The sequence below is a fragment of the Schistocerca americana genome, chromosome 3 (genome assembly GCF_021461395.2).
Source record: "Schistocerca americana isolate TAMUIC-IGC-003095 chromosome 3, iqSchAmer2.1, whole genome shotgun sequence".
Classification (NCBI taxonomy): domain Eukaryota; kingdom Metazoa; phylum Arthropoda; class Insecta; order Orthoptera; family Acrididae; genus Schistocerca; species Schistocerca americana.
In genome coordinates this window covers 865,375,483-865,395,455 of record NC_060121.1, presented here as the reverse complement: position 1 = coordinate 865,395,455, position 19,973 = coordinate 865,375,483, and the positions used below count along the sequence as shown (strand labels likewise).

General features: G+C 39.7%; 1 protein-coding gene across 2 annotated transcripts in view; it reads right to left on the bottom strand.

The window, feature by feature from the left end:
* Positions 1-1,880: 1,880 nt before the first annotated feature.
* Positions 1,881-19,973, bottom strand: part of LOC124606159 (isoaspartyl peptidase/L-asparaginase) — a 53,837-nt gene continuing 35,744 nt past the window's right edge. For both annotated transcript variants that reach the window (XM_047138124.1, XM_047138126.1), the window contains 5 exons: positions 18,957-19,034; positions 18,661-18,886; positions 6,773-6,891; positions 3,794-3,904; positions 1,881-2,438 (listed from right to left, as the gene is read on the bottom strand). In XM_047138124.1, the coding sequence (XP_046994080.1) occupies positions 2,233-2,438; positions 3,794-3,904; positions 6,773-6,891; positions 18,661-18,886; positions 18,957-19,034 (740 nt within the window). In that variant the 3' untranslated portion in view covers positions 1,881-2,232. The remainder of the gene's footprint in view (positions 2,439-3,793; positions 3,905-6,772; positions 6,892-18,660; positions 18,887-18,956; positions 19,035-19,973) is intronic.

Sequence of the window (19,973 nt, the reverse complement as noted above, 5' to 3'; positions counted from 1 at the left end):
TTTATAGATGAGAAAGTGGTAATGGGATGGAAAATCAACTAAAATCGTCCAACAGAACAGTGTAATCTGGACCAGATGAGATAACTGTAAAATTCTATACAGATTATGCGAAAGAACTTGATCCACTTCTCGCAGAAATTTATTGTGGCTCGCTGGAGCAACATTAGATTTCTGGCGTTTGGAACAAAAGCACAGATCATTAAAATTTTTGAGGAGAGTCGGTTGACACATGCAGATAACTATGCAGCTAATCGTTGAAGTCAATCTGTTGTACAGTTTCGGAACGCCTTTATGGATTATGGCGTTTCTCGGAACGAGATCCAGAGCGCCTAAGACGATGATAATGAGGTTGATGCCATATTCCCTGACATCCTGAAATTGACACTGGACACTTATTGAAGAAAACACAAGCTTACTCAGAATTGGACCCGATTTATGGGAAAATCCAAGACTTCCTATCAAAATGCTGCTGGGCTTAACAGTAAGTAGTTACAGTCAAGAATGTTCTGTGGCTTTCTATGAGCTACTTTAGAATGCAGTGTTCACTGAACAGATACCAACATGGTTACATCAGTGAATGATGTAGTGTGACTTGGCTGACATGGTACACATTCCAGACAGTTCCCTGTAAATGCTATTCTGTGGGTACAAATCTGCAGTCAGTGGTGGAACATGTTACTCCAATTGGAGGGTCTACCCCCGTTAAGAGATACATTTTCCCCACACCTGTGTACTGTAGTGTTGGCTAACAGTGGTACTAGACACAGCCTCGGCTCACTGTATGAAGTGGTTTAACACAATACTCCAGTTATGATGATGGTCTCTGCCACTATTTCTCACCTTGATTCATCCAAATGATGAATGTAAGGAGGGTTTTAATGCCAGGATATTGTCAGTTACCCACTGATGATAAAACCAAGAGAATTGTCTTCCAGTGAGAACCATTGTAGTCCAGATACAGATGAGCAAAGAAGTATTTTGTGAGGTAAGATATAACTGCTACTTAGACACCGATACTAGAAGCAAACATGCTTTTATTGGCACAGCACTGTCTCAGGTAACAAACAGTTTGTGAACAGAGATGGAATTGATACAATAACATTGTAATTGCATCATTTTTGGCTCTGATTTTGACACTGTACTGTTCAGAAGAAAAGATAATGTTTAGTTTAGGTATTACTTAAAAAATCCTCAACATTCATCCTATTGCGTCAGTTCTTGCATCTGCATTCTTCATTTCTGACATAAATATGTACAACTTATAATACATTCATGGAATTATTATTTTTGTACTGATGTGAATGGTAGAAATTTAGAAAATGGATGATGACAATTCACTATGGTTCAGAATAGTGCCTTTGTGTAGTTACTTATTGGTAATTAGCTTCAGATAAGTGTACTATAATGAAAAACAAAAGAATTAATGAAAAAATTATTTTTATAAGAGTCTGTTCAACTTCTATGCAATTTATAATATGAGTTTTCACAATCTCTGTGACATACAATAATAAAAAAGAATAAAAGCTTATTTTAAATTAAATAAATGTGCATATTACATTAATAACAGAATTTACAAGACAATGGATATATGAACAAAACTGAGGAAAAGCAATCAATAGCTAATAGATGTGTAGGTGGATAGAAATGCACATCACCACATAAAATCTGAACAATTACTAGTATTTAATTTTTCTATGGTTTGTAAATAATTTACGCACATTTTTCATAAACATGGCATACCACAAGTACAGTAAGTGGTTTGTACAATTAATTTATCATTAATGTAGTTAATAAGTAATACCATAATTTGAGGTAAACAATAATATAAGGGGAGATGTTGCACAGTGATAATAACAGTAAACAATATTACATAAATCAGATTTACTTATTAACATCTTTTATTAACCGAGAAATAGGTTACAAGCAGAAACAGTCAGTTGCAGTGTGACCACAAGTCAGTGTGACTGAGTGTCTGTAGAACTGTATTTGAGGAAATATATACATGTACTAAGAAAAGTGTTGTAGCTCAATAGGAAGTAACATGCCTGTGTTGTTAACATGTTTCGATGTTTCATACATCATGCAACTACATATGAGTAACTACAGTTCCTGATTTTTGTTTATTGTGGCCATAATATACAATTATGTTGTGTGGAAAATAAACTTTTTACATAATTCTGATGTTGCTCAACTGGATATAAAGCTGGTCATTCTGGAAGGCAAAATTAAAATTTAATTGATCTGTTCTATAAAGTCATCACCATCTCTGATACCATAATGTACTTCATTGCCTTTCTGGTATGCCCAAGCCATTTTCTTTGAATTGAACCCAATCCCAATATCTCCTGCATTAGAAAGAGTTATAGCACCTGCTGTTTTACCAACCCTATTTGTCATTTCATTAACCGCTTCGATTGTTGCTTCTTGAGCAGTTTTACCTGAAAAATAATTTAGTTCATGAGGGCACATTTTCGTGGGTACTTCAAACTTATTATACTATTGATTGATTGTTTGTCTGACATATCATTACTATATCCTCTGATAGGGAGATATCATATATAAATTAAAAAGAACTTTATGATATTCAAAAATATTGTTTGAAAGTGAAGAAATGTCTATTAAAATGTGCCAAAACAAAAACGACTGAAGCTTGGCAAAAGACTTCAGAATTACTTAAAATTTTTCTTGTAAGAAAATAAAGGGAGACGCTCAGGTGATGGATGAAGTGAAGGGAAAGTAGCTTTGAGTCTTCTATCAGTTATAATGATAATACATATAATGTAATTACGACGTAAGAATGGAGTAACAGTAGTATTTAAGATTCAGAATATAAAGGCCTCCTGTAACAGGGATCAATGAATAACTATTTTATTACTATCTAGCTGACACTTTTTCCTATTGCATATTATTTACATTGTTCAACTATGATGGCATCAATAGAGTATGCATGGTGGTCAAAAATAGATCTATACATTGAAAACCGGAAAATTGGAAAAAGGTTGTGACAGCTAAATTTCAGCATAAACTAAAAATAAATATGAGTAAGAAACTGAAACAAAAATTAAGTAGATGTAGGAAAAAAAATTAACAAAAATTTACATAGGGTCCAAAAATGGAAAAATGCTATTAAAATATATAATAATATCGCTAAGTAATTGGCAGCAGACAACTGCAATTCAGAATCCAAATTCCACTTGTGTTGGGAAGAATGATGCAAATGACTTTCATATTGAAACACTCATTTTCCTCCTGTTGCCATAGTGTCACCAGAACATGGTACTCTATATTGTTAGTGTAGTCAATACATTGGTGGTCGTAAAACCTACCTACAGGCTCCTACCTACAGCCATTCCAGCCTAAAAATTTGAGAGATTAACTGTACCCTCTCACAAGTGACACTTCATTTGATTATGTGTGTTTTTCTACTTTTGGAACAAAACTGGGTTATTGGCAGTGAGACTATCACAATTTCAGCAACAGGAAGATTCAAGACAGCCAAGGCATGAAATGATATTATATTATCCATGTAAGCTTACAATAGCAAAATCGGTAAATGTTTATAAATTATAATTAGGAAATATGTTGATCGAAAAAGGAAGATAAGAATGCCTGCATATTTGTAACTGGGACAACTTGAAAAGTAAGAATCCAATTATAATTTTAACAGGAATGCACTGTACAGGTGCCATGTTTGATGGTAAACAGATCTGAATTTTATTGTTATGTTATGCATAAGGTAATATATTGATCACCTAATTACATATTAGACAGAAAATAAATTGTAATGTGTTACCTTGTTTCATAATATTCAAAACGAGATGGGCCAGATTAACTTTCATAATAGATTCACCAACACCTGTAGTGGATACAGTGCCAATCTGATCATCACTGTATCCTCCTGAACCTGCAGTTAAGTTGTTGGATTAGCTTCTTTTAACTTTTGCTGTTATTTTTTCTTTATGTAAATACTACAAAACTAAGCATAATACAAGACGCTTTCAGTACATAAGTTTTCAACAATTATGTAGTATGATTCTATACATTCACTTGTAGTAATTTCAGTCAGAATTAGACCTTTTTTTGAAATTCATAAAACATGGTTGTACCACCACTGCTGTTATTTTTCTCTGCCTCATGCATGAGTGTATATAAGCGTGATTCATATTTCACCTATCTAAAGACACTACAATGAAATACAGCAAAAGCTGGGTGACGTTATGTGAAGTAAGAATCATATCTGAAAATAATACTGACATAAAAAGAGCTAAAAAGAGAGTAGTAAGTGTTGATGAAATCACTGTTTCATCTTATATCTCTCATTCTAGTATTATATTAGATTATATAGATTATATTAGATTAGATTCAGTTTTCAATCTGTAGTCCCAAAAATGAGATGATTCTCATGGGTGTGGAACAAGACACAATATATAACTTTAAAAAACGTGAAACATTTGAGTATAATACTCATTACCCTGATCATTTGTCAAGAGATAGTAAAATAGGCAAATAAATTACAGTAAACTGGAACTGCTAATGTTTACAGAATTAATACACTGAAATATTGTTATGCACTTTTAATAAATTCATCATACACAAAATATCTAATCTTGACTGTTGTGATCAAGTGCTGTCAAAACTGAAACCTAACAGACATTTTTACGCAAGGTGGTCTAACAGTCCCTGTAAGATACTCATCTATAGAGTAGAAGTAGTTGCCTATCAAAAAGTCTTTCAAACTCTGTTTAAATCGTGCTTCATCTGAAACCAAGTTTTCAATGGTTGCTGGCAATTTATTGAAAATGTGTGTTCCTGAATATTAGACCCCTTTTTGGACCACGATAGTGATATTAGGTCTTTATGTAGATTGATCTGATTCCCAGAATTGATGCTATTTTTTGAGCTATTGGTTGGAAAAAGAGATATATTAATTTCAACAAATTTTATTATGGGATAAATATACTGAGAAGCAGTGGTTAGAATACAAAGTTCCTTGAACAGGTTTCTACATGATGTTCTTGAATTTACATCACAAATGAGCCTTATTACACGCTTTTGCACACTAGAAACTTTTGCTTGGTTTGACGAGTTACCGCAGAATATAATCCTGAATGACATAATAGTATGAAACTAAGCAAAGCATGCAATTTTTTATATTTATATCTCCTACATCTTACATAATTCACACTGCAAATACAGACTTCTTTAGGCGTTTCAGCAAATCGGTAGTATGCTCTTCCCTACTCAATTTACTATTGAGTTGTAATCCCAGAAATTTAACACTGTCAACCTCTTCGATCTACATGACTTCATATGTTATACACATGATGGAACTGCATGTAGTGGGTCTGTTCAAAGTTTAATAACAGTGAATTAGCTTATTAATTATTTATTATTTATTAATTTCAGAGAAAATTTGATTAGCAGCTATTTCTAAATCTGTATGTGACTTGCTACTTATTGCAATCTTTGTATCATCTGCAAGCAAAACAAACTTAGCACATGGCAGTGTAACAGATGAGAGATCATTAATGACGACAAGAAAAAGCAACGGGCCCAAGATGGAATCTTGAGGAACACCACATGTAAATAATCAGATGAAGACTGATTGCTTACTCTACATGTGTTTCACAATGACGCCCTTTGTTTCCTGTTAGTTAGGTAAGATTTGAACCATTTTGCAGCACTGCCGGTGACACTGTAATATTCTAATTTACTTAAGAGACAGCTATCAAAGGTTACTGTGAACACCACTGTGGTTTCTAAGATATGATCACACAAGGTAGCTATGCCCTTGTCTTCCTCTGAGCTCACTCATCAAACCGGTTGATGTATGCACACAAGTCACACAATTCCTGCAAATTACATGCCAGTGGTTTTTGGACACAAGGCTGGCACTCGACAGCACTCCAGATGTGTTCCATCGGCTTCAAACTAGGCGAATTCGGTGGCTATGACATCAATGTGAGCTCACTGTAGCACGATTACAGCCTTGTGACACATACTACTGGAGAACGTCATCACTGTCGATGAAGACATAAACATGAAACGGTGCGAGTGGTCAGCAATAATGTTCGTCTATTCCACAGTGGTCCTGGTGCTTTCAATTACTACCACAGGTCCCATGATAGCCCAGGAGAATGTTTCGTTGCAGCAACCGGCCTGCGTCCATGGCATGGTGTGTATTTCGAGCATTCATTCGCCTGGTCTCGTTCATCAAGCTGGTGTAACAAGAAACGTTATTCGTTACCAGGCAACATGTGCCGATTCATTCACGGCTGTGTTTTCAAGATATTGTGCCCTCTGCAGTCGTAACTGACGATGCCATTTGGGCTAACATGGGAGCATGTAGGGTCGTTTGCTGCCACGCTTCGTGTTCAAGACTGTGCACTGAATGGTGTGGCACAGTTCAGGTTCTCGGGAAACTTCAACACTTAATGTTTTTAATCATCATTGCTGCATCAGTGATAAGTGCCATTTATAGCACATCCGCAAGCAGTGTGTTAAACCCCAATATTTAACAGTGTATTTACTTGTGTTGTATAATTAAGAACTGTTTCACATTTTTGGCATGTTTGAGGCAACATAGAAGAAAATGTACACACAACTTTTGGGAAATTTTTTGTGTGCTTTTTCTGATATTCATTTGATGAAAGGCGATATTCTGGAATTTTCAAGATAATAACATACAGTAAAACTTGAAAGCCAGTCAGCGGATGGTAATTATTTCTCGGCAAATTTTCCTTCGAATACGCTCAATATAAAGTAAATTCACCTGGTATAGGAGTGTCGCCAACACGTCCAACCATTTTGCCACTCGTTCCACCAGTGGAGGTTGCACATACTACATGACCCTCAGAATCCACAGCTACTGCTCCTACAGTGCCAACACCTCTGTGGATTTCCAAACTATATTATAATTTTATAAAAAAATAATTTGAGAAACAAAATACAAAATATAAATGTGCTATTGTGTAAATGTAACAAGTAATCCATACAAATCTTGAAACAGAAAGTGGTAACAGCTCTATTTGCTATAGTGCTGGTCCTAACACTGAACATTATTTTCTTCTTTTCATTTTTCTGTCTTTCTCGTATGTTAGTCATATCAAATGTGTCCCCACAATAAAAGCAACTTCTTAGAGCATAATAACATAGAAATTTATTGAAGAAATTAAGCAATTTTCACATTATTGCATGATACAATTCAAATGCCCTCGACGACTCTACAGGCAAGCTCTCGTTCTTTCGATGAAATTTTCCATAACTTTTCGCCATATTTGCACCTCTTGTTTTTAAGTTACAAGCGGAACCTTGGTCTTGAGTTGTGAAAGTGCTCGTAGTTTGTTGGTGTACACACAAGATTTCAAATATCCCCGCAGAAAGAAATCTCATGGTGTCAGATCACAAGATCTGTGTGGCCAATTCACGTCATCTGCCACAGAACCTGTCTCGTAGCGGGTCGACTGTTGAAAACGATGTCTTACGGGTTGTACCATCTTCTTGAAACCAAATCTGTTCAGTATTCACACGATCCCGTTCGGATCACAGAAACTCTCTTAAAATATTGCGGTAGCAATACGCCATCCAGAGGTTATGCGTTTCTGGCGCCGTCTTAGAAGTACGGCCTAATTACACCCTCAGCCCAAATGCTACATCACACAGTCACTCATTGTGAAAGTAATGGCTTCTCCATAATTACTCAAGTGTTTTCTGTGTCCCAAATCCTACAGTTTTGCTTTTTCGTGAAGCTATTCAACAGAAACTGCGCCTCGTCAGTGAACGATAGTTTTTTGATGAAACTGTTGCCCGCTCTTTGTTGCGCGAGCACCGAATAGGCAAACGCTTGGCGATTTTCGTGATCGTTCCAATTTCCTTCTTGTGCCAGTTGGATTTTATAAATCCAAAGGCACAGACCACCTTTGAGAATTCGTGCACACTGGTTCTGGGAATATCTAATTGTTGTGAACGTCAGCAAGTACTTTTCATTAAACAAAGAGCTATATTATTACACATAATGGTGACGTTCTGTGCACAATGTCTAATACAAGGACGCCACGAGGGTGTAACACCCACAGCCATTCAGCTTTTCTCAAATTTAGCAGTCAGACTCATCACAGTCAACTTATTCGGTACATTACATTGACCAAACATTCCATGGAGTTTACGAACTGTCTCTGCGCAATCTTCACCGCATTAGCGACAAGTTTTCACTAGGCCAACACACTATTATGTCGTGTATTGCTTTATTACTTACCACAAAGAAAACAAATGACAATCATGCAACCATCACTGCTGTCAACATACTATAACAGGAATGGCAGGCATTTTAAAAGTGTGTTCTCTATGGGACACTCTTTACTACAAGCAATTCCTATACAAGATGCATTTTTCTAGAACTTATTATTCAATGTATCCTTTGAAGTTGCTGATAAACACAACGCAAATAGTTCATGTAGAAACACTTTATTTACAAATATTCAAAATTTATGAGTGGTGAAAACTAAATGCACCTGAAAATCAGAGCCCACTCACAGTTGTTTGTTTTGTGATTGAACTACCTTATAAAAATCCCTCATTCTCGTCCTTCTAAAGAAAATCTGATGTTTTCGGAAAAGTTAAAAAGTTATCTTTATTTAAAGTTGTTGATTTTCAGAATGTTCGAAACTTAGAATGCAATTCTTTCAAAAACGTCATAGTCCGTAGTCCTATCTTCCTCTTTCCAAAAGAGTGCAGTATAACTGGAATAACATGTTATTTAATGAAATATTCAATTAGAAAATTTGCGTTTCTTGAACATTTTTGGTTGGCTTTTATAAATCCAACAGTAAAAGTGTGGATATAAAATGACGCACATGAAAGTAATACATATCACTTTTGCCATCTGAACAACGTACAATTTATTGTTAATCAAAATACTCTCAATGTCTGTTGCATAAATGTATTTTCATTCCGTCAGAATTACTGATATCCTTGGGAGAGACAAAACTATTCCACCTGATGTGCAAGATGTATGAGACAGATTCCAAGAAGAACGTAACAATTCCAGTTCCAAAGAAAGTAGGTGCTGACATCTGTGAATATTACCGAACTTCAGTATAATAAGTCATGTTTGGAAAATACTAACACGAATTATTTACAGAAGAATAGAGAAACTGGTAGAAGCTGACCTCGGAGAAGATCAGTCTGGGTTCCAGAGAAATGTTGAAACACATGAGCCAATACTGAGCCTACGAGTTATATTAGGAGATAGATTAAGGAATAGCAAAACTACCTTGATAGCACTTACCGACTTAGAGAAAGCTTTTGACAATAATGACTGGAATATGCTCTTCGACAATCTGAAGGCAGCAGGAAAAAAATATCAAAATGCTATTTACCACTTTAAAGAAACCAGAAGGCAGTTACAAGAGTCAAGGTGCATGAAAGAGAAACAGTGGTTGAGATGGGAGGGTTGTAGCCTACCCCCAGTGTTATTCAATCTGCACATTGTAGAAGCAGTATAAGGAAACAAATAAACATTTGGAGAAGCGATGAAAGCTCATGGAGAAAAAATATAATCTTTGAGGTTTGTCTGTGGTGTTGTAATTCTACCAGAGACAGGAAAAGACTTGGAAGAGCAGTTGACCGAAATGGACAATGTTTTGAAAAGAGAATATAATCAACAAAATCAAAACAAGGGTAACCAAATGTAGTCGAATTAAATCACGTGCTGCTGAGGAAATTAGAAAACGAGACACTTAAAGAAGTAGAAGTAGTGCACAGTATACTAAATGATGATGGCCAGAGTAAAGGATGTGAAATGTAGAATGATAATGGCAAGAAAAGCGTTCCTGAAGAAGAGAAATTTGTTAACATCGAATATAGTTTCAAGTGTTAGAAAGTCTTTTCTGATGGTATTTGTGTGGAATGTAGTCTTGTATGGAAACAAATCATGGATGATTAACGGTTTAGACCAGACGAGAATAGAAGCTTTTGAACTGTGGTGCTACAGAAGAATGCTGAAGATTAGATGGATAGATCACATAACTAACTAACTTAAAATACCAAGGTGTATTTTAACATTTTACGATAACTGTTCCATCTCATCGTTAAATAGGCGGTCTGCACGAAGCTGCAGTTTCGGTTGTTCATTCATGGAGCTATCTTGATAGTCAGTATTGGATACAAATGTGAACTGCATGGAATATCTCATTAATTTCTCTGCTCAGACTGGTTAATAGGGCTCAATATAAAACGCACTTTAAGAAAATTAGCTCCATTTCTCATGTCCTTTTTGCTACAGTGATGGCATATCGGAATGTGTGGGTGCACTCAAGTGAAGGGGGAGTCTAACGCCCAGACTGGGCAAAACTCAATCTGACATTTCAAATTAAACCAGACCGCCACATTTTCTGATTGTATCTCAATATATGTCTAGAGAAATTGCACTCTTTTGTTGAAATGATACCATATCAAGTTGCAGCATCCTCATCCACAATTCTGTTAACAATATATTGAACACAACAAAAACTTTGTAATTTTTCTGAATGGTAATGCTGGATAAAATGCTGGTAAAAATGGGTAATAAAACATACAGTTTTATTACTTGGATAAAACCATGTCTGTCACAAGAAGAAAGAATAATTAATACCGTGCACTTGCTACAGTCATATGGTAATGCACCAAACACAACGAACCTAAGTAATAAACTTTAGCTTGTACCCTTCAAGTTATTTGTATACTGACACAAAGGAATTATAGACATTGGCTGTCAGTGGGAAAGTGGAAAATCTGTGCCAGATCGGAATTCGAACCTGCGTCTCCTGCTTACTAGGCAGATGCTCTGACAGCTGAGCCTTCTAGATACAGTAGTCATCGTGACTGCACGGGCTACCCTAGCACGCCTGCCATAAGACCTAAACTCTCACCTTATCCATACACTACTAATGTAGTGCCCCATGCCCATTATCATCATTACTCACTGCATTTCGGCGATTCCTGTAAGAGTTCAAGCTTGGTTTGCATTTGCAGTGAAGAGATCATTGGCTATATATATATATATACATGGTGAGTCACCTAACGTTACCGCTGGATATATTTCGTAAACCACATCAAATACTGACGAACCGATTCCACAGACCGAACGTGAGGAGAGGGGCTAGTGTAATTGTTTAATACAAACCATACAAAAATGCACGGAAGTATGTTTTTTAACACAAACCTACGTTTTTTTAAAATGTAACGACGTTAGTTTTGTTAGCACATCTGAACATATAAACAAATACGTAATCAGTGCTGTTTGTTGCATTGTAAAATGTTAATTACATCCGGAGATATTGTAACCTACAGTTGACGCTTGAAACCTCCGACGTTCAGTAGCATGTTGTAACAAACACGGGCCACGGTCGGCGAGCAGCATCTGCAGGGACATGTTTACGATGACGACCGTGTTTACGAGTGTGGCTGTAGTGCACTGTTGTGGTTTGGTCTAGCTGTCTCGGTGTCCGCTTGTAGCGCTTGCTGCTATTGTTATTCTGCATTCGTCTCCGCACGCAGACCAACCGTAGTATACCGTGTTACTAGACATCTGTGATAGTGTAGTGTTGTAGGAACTGTGACCATGGTGTATTCGAACTCTGAAAAGGCCGAGATGATACTCATCTATGGCGAGTGTCGACGAAATGCAGCTGAAGCCTGCAGGGTGTATGCAGAACGGTACCCGGACAGAGAGCATCCAACGTGCCGCACATTGCAAAACATCTACCGCCAACTGTATGCAACAGGTATGGTCGTAGCACGCAAACGGGTCCGTAACAGGCCCGTTACAGGAGAAGCGGGTGCAGTTGGTGTGTTAGCTGCTGTTGCCATGAACCCACACATGAGTACACGGGACATTGCGAGAGCCGGTGGACTGAGTCAAAGTAGTGTCATGCGCATACTGCATCGTCACCGCTTTCACCCGTTTCATGTGTCGCTACATCAGCAATTACATGGTGATGACTTTAATTATCGAGTGCAATTCTGTCAATGGGCATTAACAGAGAATACGTTGCAGTTCTACCTGTTTACCGATGAAGCGGGTTTCACAAACCACGGGGCAGTGAATCTACGGAACATGCTTTACTGGTCCGTGGACAATCCTCGCTGGCGCAGATAGGCAGAGCGACAGCGACCGTGGACTGTAAATGTATAGTGCGGAATCACTGGCGACCACCTCATTGGTCCTCACTTCATTGCAGGGGCCCAAACAGCTGCAACATACATCGCGTTTCTGCAGAATGATCTGCCAACGTCGCTCGAAAATGTCCCACTGGAAACGCGTCGAGTATGTGGTATCAGCATGATGGTGCACCTGCACATTCCGCAATTAACACTAGGCTGACCCTTGACAGAATGTTCGACGGGCGTTTCATAGGACGTGGAGGACGCATAAACTGGCCAGCCCTTTCTCCTGATCTTACACCTCTGGACTTCTTTCTGTGGGGTACGTCAAAGGAGAATGTGTACCGTGATGTGCCTACAACCCCAGAGGATATGAAACAACGTATTGTGGCAGCCTGCGGCGACATTACACCAGATGTACTGCGGCGTGTACGACATTCATTACGCCAGAGATTGCAATTGTGTGCAGCAAATGATGGCCACCACATTGAACATCTATTGGCCTGACATGTCGGGGCAAACTCTATTCCACTCCGTAATTGAAAACGGAAACCACGTGTGTACGTGTACCGCACCCCTCATGGTAATGTACATGTGCGTCAGTGAAAAAGACCAATAAAAAGGTGTTAGCATGTGGACGTAATGTGCTGTTCCAGTCTCTTCTGTACCTAAGGTCCATCACCGTTCCCTTTGGATCCCTACGTAATTCGGTGCTCTTCGATACACACGATCGAACAGCAGAGGAGTGGTACTCAAGCGTCAACTTTAGGTTACAATATCTCCGGATGTAATTAACATTTTACAATGCAACAAACAGCACTGATTACGTATTTGTTTATATGTTCAGATGTGCTAACAAAATTAACGGGGTTCCATTTAAAAAAACGTAGGTTTGTGTTAAAAAACATACGTCTGTGCATTTTTTTATGGTTTGTATTAACCAATTACACTAGCCCCTCCCCTCACGTTCGGTCTGTGGAATCGATTCGTCAGTATTTGGTGTGGTTTACGAAATACATCCAGCGGTAATGTTAGGTGACTCACCGTATATATATATATATATATATATATATATATATATATATATATATATATATATATATATATATATATATATCCCTTCAACATATATATGAATTAAGACACAAAAGAATTACAGATACGTTAGAAAGTATAGACACTGCATATACATATATACAAGGTGATCATAATTAAAGATAAACTTTTAAACCGCTATAGAAATAACACCATTCGTCAGAATGACGTCAAATTGCAACGGAATATTGTCGGTGAAGGGGAGAAGGGGTAAAACATATGGCAGAAGAAAAATAAATAGTTACAAAACGTAGCAATAGATCGCGCTGAAAGCATCATAATTTAATAGTGGTCGACTACAAATGACAAATGTATCGTACAACAATGTCTAAGGTGTACGTCTGACGTTAAACAAACTGTACTACTCAGTGTGCTTGTGTGTACAGGTGTGATGCCGTTAGTTACGTAAGCCCATCCACACGGCAAAGTCATATAACATCGAATGGGAAAAATCGCTTTTTAATAGTCCTGACGCCAAAACCGCATAAAAAGCATAAATCGGAATCAAATGGGATTATTAATTTCCGTGTGACTGGCGCAAAACATGTTCACTATGTTGTCCACCGTTTTCTGCATCAAGTTGATATCGAGAAACAGCATGTTCCACAACTGAACGAAGTGTTTCTGGGGTCACGTTCTGAATGAATTGCGCAATGCGTGCCTTCAATACAGCTAAGTTTGCGATCGGAACACTGAACACATCTTTCTGATAGCCCCTCAGCTAGAAATCACACGGATTAAGACCAGGTGATCGGGACGGCCAGTCTGTAGGGAAATGGCGGCTGATAAGTCTATCGTTTCCGGAATGGCGCTTCAGCAGCTGCTTAACTGGATCTGCAACGTGCGGAGGTGCGCTATCTTGCGCAAAAATGATCCCATCCACACATCCACGCTGTTGGAGAGCTGGAAGGACGCGGTTGCGCAAAAGACACTCATAGCGCTTACCAGTGACGGTACAGGTAGCAGGACCGGAAACACCTATCTCTTCGACAACATGTGGCCCTGTGATAAATGATGCCGTAAACCCGCACCACACAGTGATCTTTTCAGGATGAAGTGGTACTGGTTGATTTGAGTGTGGATTTTCCGTTGCCCATATTCGACGATTCTGCATATTGACATATGCTGTCAGATGAAAGTGGGCTTCGTCTGTCCACAAAATCTTCCACGGCCAATCATTGTCCACTTCAATGCGAGCAAGAAATTCTAAAGCAAAGGTCTCTCTTGCTGGTAGGCCAACAGGAAGCAATTCGTGCGCATGGGTGATTTTCAGTGGATAGCAAAGAAAAATATTTTGTAGGATTTTATACACTGTGCTCACGGGTATGTCCAAAGCCTGGGCAATTCTCTGTGCACTACACGTTTCCACACCACCACTCATCTCCACCTATACTGCTTCCAATGACGTCGAATCAATTCGTTTTCTTCCTGTACCCGGCTGCACACCAAAAGAACCCGTCTTTTCGAATTTCCGAATCATTTTCTGCAGACCCACGGCAGTCATCGGACCAATGCCTTTTTTCAAACCCTTCAGTGTCCGAAACTTCTGCAGAGCGACGTGTGCACAGTCATCATTCTTGTAATACAGCTTTACAAGCAGAGTGTGATCCTGCATTGAGAGAGTCATGGCGAACGTCTCAGACGCGGAAGGAGAAAAGTCGTGTACCCGGCGTGTTATATCAACTTCAATGTGTTTATATCAACTTTAATGTGTCGTGCACATGATAGATTCTGGCACGCACAGCACCATCTATTGATCAATTTTCACACTATTTTTTCTTCTTCTGCCATACGTTTTCCCCCTCCTCCGATAATATTCCGTTGCAGTTTGATGTCATTCTGACCAGCGGTGTTATTTCTACTGCGGTTTGAAAGTTTAACTTTAGTTATAATGACACTGTATATATAACTGAGGTGAGACAGCCAATGACCTATCCAGTGAAGATGCACACCAGACTTGAACTCTTATGGGAATCGTTGAAATGCCGCTAATAATGAGGATAATGGGCAAGGGGCACTACCCTGCCGCCTTGATCCCCCTAATCCCCTGGTTGCTGCTCTCCTCTCCAAGCCCCACCCTCTGCCATGCCTTCACTGTTGTGTCCCCCCCCCCCTACCCTCCATCTTTACACCCTTCATCTCCTTTCCCAAGGTGGCTTCTGTCGACTCACCCTCCCAGATGATGCCCTCTCTCCCTCCATTTATCCCTCCTATCAACTATGATCCTCACCTTCCCCTCCTTTCCTCTGTCGTTTCCCTGGACTCCCTCTTCCCCCCCTTCCATCCTGTTTTTTCCCCACCTACCTTCTCTCTACCTCCCTTCTCTCCCCTGAGTCCTTTCTGCTCTCCCCTCCATTGCCTTTCCCACTCCTTCTCGCATCTGCCCAGCCCCCTCTTTTTTATGTTCCCTCTCTCCATTGGCTCCCCCCTTTATCTTTTCCTCTCTTCCAGCTTTTTCCCCATCATAGGTCTTGGTCCTCCCTTCCCCCCCATCTGATGTCGTGTCACCTGTATAGTGCTGTTATAAGTGAGTGTTCAGCGTTGTGCGTCCCCTGTCAGTGTTGCGAACAGCCGCCATACTGTCGCTAGTTGTGTTTTTTATCTTGTGCAAACAGAAACCAGACTGTCGCTGCGTTTTTTAATTGTGCCTGTCTACTTCTTCATCCACGCCGTCACCGCAGTGTTTCTATATTTTGAATTCCACACCTTATCGCCATTTGTAGTTTTTTTACAATGTCACTGTTTTATCGCCTGTTTTTCTTGTTTGTTTCTATTCTCATTATGTTTTTTAACTTTTCTGTAGGCTGTAGAGCAGCATATTACGCTGCTGAATCCAACAAAGAAAAAAAGGGGGGCACTACATTAGTAGTGTGTGTGGCAGTTGAGAATTTGGGTCTGACCCGGGTTCGAATCCTGATCCAACACGTATTTTCAACTTGGCTCCTTGATTTTTATCACTGTTTTCTCACAGCAAGTTTATGTAATGCCTTTGTGTCTTAATTCATAACGACTGCTGGATCAAAATTGTGTGGTGCTGATAAGTTCCTGTGCGACCAAACCGCTGAGGTCATCGGTCCCTAGGCTTACACACTACTTAATCTAACTTAAACTAACTTACGCTAAGGACAACACACACACCCACACTGGATGGAGGATTCGAACTTCCGATGGGAGGGAGCAGCACGAACCGTGGCAAGGTGCCTAGACCACGCATCTCAAAACGGTGTCCAAAAGAACAGACACCTCATAGATACACAGGGTTTCTCTGCAACAGCGTGCAAAAATTTAACGGGACATAGAGGAACTGAAATGAACAATTTTATGTAGTGAAACTGGGATCGGAGAAGCCAGTTTAAGGAGATAATGGGAATAAAATCACATTACTGCGTACGTTTTTATTTACATTAATTAATCACAAATACCATAATTCGCGCAATGAACGTACGATTTGTGCTGTATCTTTAAATATGTGCACAAACAACAGGCATCAACCGCAATGCAAGCATGACATGGGCGAACAAGATTCAGACGCATCCTAACAAATATCCCTGGTGTGTTTCGGATCACATCACAAGCAGCTATAATTATGGCAACTAATCCCTTCTCTGTATCCACTGGGGTCTCATACACAAATGATGTTACACTACTGGATTTAAAATTACTACACCACGAAGATGACGTGCTACAGACGCGAAATTTAACCGACAGGAAGAAGATGCTGTGATATGCAAATGATTAGTTTTTCAGAGCATTCACACAAGGCTGGCGCCGGTGGCGACACCTACAACGTGCTGACATGAGGAAAGTTTCCAACCGATTTCTCATACAGAAACAGCAGTTGACCGGCGTTGCCTGGTGAAACGTTGTCGTGATGCCTCGTGTAAGGAGGAGAAATGCGTACCATCACGTTTCCGGCTTTGATAAATGTCGGATTGTGGCCTATCGCGATTGCGGTTTATCGTATCGCGACATTGCTGCTCGCGTTGGTCTAAATCCAATGACTGTTACCAGAATACGGAATCAGTGGATTCAGGAGGGTAACACGGAACGCCGTGCTGGATCCCAACGGCCTCGTATCACTAGCAGTCGAGATGACAGGCGTCTTATCCGCATGGCTGTAACGGATCGTGCAGCCACATCTCGATCCCTGAGTCAACAGATGGGGACGTTTGCAAGACAACAACCATCTGCACGAACAGTTCGACGACATTTGCAGCAGCATGGACTGTCAGCTCGGAGACCATGGCTGCGGTTACCCTTGACGCGGCATCACAGACAGGAGCGCCTGCCATGGTGTACTCAACGACGAACCTGGGTGCACGAATGGCAAAACGTCATTTTTTCGGATGAATACAGGTTCTGTTTACAGCATTATGATGGTCACATCCGTGTTTGGCGACATCGCGGTGAACGCACATTGGAAGCGTGTATTCGTCATCGCCATACTGGCGTATCACCCGGCGTGATGGTATGGAGTGCCTGGCCAGCACATTCTCCAGATCTCTCACCAATTGAAACCGTCTGGTCAATGGTGGCCGAGAAACTGGCTCGTCACAATACGCCGGTCACTGCTGTTGATGAACTGTGGTATCGTGTTGAAGCTGCATGGGCAGCTGTACCTGTACACACCATCCAAGCTCTGTTTGACTCAATGCCCAGGCGTATCAAGGCCGTTATTACGGCCATAGGTGGTTGTTCTGGGTACTGCTTTCTCGGGATCTATGCACGCAAATTGCGTGAAAATGTAATCACATGTCTGTTCTGTATAATATATTTGTCCAATGACTACCCATTTGTCATCTGCATTTCCTCTTGGTGTAGCCATTTTAATGGCCAGTAGTGTAGATATTCCCGTAGGAAATAATGAAGGGGATTCAGGTCAGGTGATCTTGCAGACCATGGAATAGGACCTCCCCTTCCAATCCAGCGACCAGGAGATACAGTACCGGTACCGCTCCATCGTATTGTACTGTACGTCTCTGAATAGCACTGAGTAATGAATGTCATTGATTCATACCACGTTTTGTCGTGGGACAATGTAAATGCGATACAACAGAGCCACCTTACGGAGAAGCAAAGTAAAGAAAACCTGCATCATGACTTCGTGGAAATCAGGCTCGCCCTCCTTGTTACTTTGCAGGAAATAAAGAATGTACATGTAAATAAGCAGCACATTACATGTAAACTTGTACGCATGTTAGTTGTAAATAAGCCGGAAAATAGAAATACTAGACCAAGTGGTAGGCAAGTTTGCTTACATACAAACTTAAGCTGGCTTCTTCGATCTCGGTTCTCTACCTCAAATTGTTCAGTGGAACGTTCTCTATGTCCTGCTACATTTTTGCATGCTCTTACGGATACACCTGAATATATATTTGTATACAATGCGAAAAATCAGTCAAGATACTATAACATTTACTTTACCCCAGTTCTGTTCTAGTTGGATCATTACTTTTGCTCTTCTTAAATTTTTCCAAAGCGTCTTTTGCTTTCTGTGTTATCAGGGATTCCATAGGCACATCTGGAACTCCCATATCATTAGCAAAACGTTTCGCACCATCACCAACGAGTAAAACATGCGATGTGTTCTCCATCACCAGTCTGGCTACATACACTGGGTGAGATACATTCTTGATGGCACCAACAGCTCCTGAAAATTAATCTCTTTAATGTATAGATAATTTCTCTGTATTCTGTATTACTAAAATGAATTGTTGTACCTGCATTAAGTCCTGTTCCTTCCATAACGATGGCATCCATTTCAACCTCTCCGTCAGCATTAAGAACAGAGCCATGTCCTGAGAAAAAAAAACAATGTCGAGTAGGGTATTATTGTAATGAAAAAGCTTTCCACATATAGTTTGTTCGAGATATTGCGAACAGTTCATTTACCGATCAATGCAAGGAGGAAATTTCTTATTGATATAGAAGTTCCATTGCTGTCAGCCACCACTCAAATTATTTAGAAAGCAGGAAAACTTCTTTATAGATGTGTAGAAGACACTACAGGGTGCAATATCCTCTGTCTTGTGATATAATAATGTGAGCCACTTAATGATTGATGTATCTGGAAAACATTGTCAACACAAGTCTCATTCATCGTTGAGTCTCCTCCAAAGCTTTTATTTGATTCTGTCAACAAAACATACATACAGGACTTTTTGTAATGGATTAATGTTAATAAAGTCTTTACCCCTTTACTATTAATGAGTTAGTGGCACTTGTTTATCACGACTTTTTTCCCGCCAATAAGCAGACCTAACATTCGAGACAGGAAAGAAGTGATGTTAATAACGTTATATTAAAAACATAAGGACTGCTGGGAACTGGACTAATAGCACCGCTGCTATGAAGGAAAAATACCTCTCTGGTTCCCAGTAGCAGTGTATCGTATGGACTCTCTTTGGTATGACAGTCTGCTCTCTGACTTGTAATGTGCTGGTCGCACATTGTGTAGGTTATAATGCTCGATAATAAATCGTCATTTAGACTGATCAGCCAGAACATTATGACCACCGATCTGCTATCGATACAAATCCGTCCAGGTGATAGCAGCAGCACCTGGCGAGGAATGACTGCTAGACAGACACATGCATGGTGCATACACGTAGTTTCAGTGAGTGTGCTGTCAGCATGTAGAACAGGAAAGGCGCGCAAGCTGTCTGAATTTGACCAAGGGCATATTCTGACGGCCTGCAGGCTCAGCACGACCATTTCGGAAACGGCAGGACATGTCG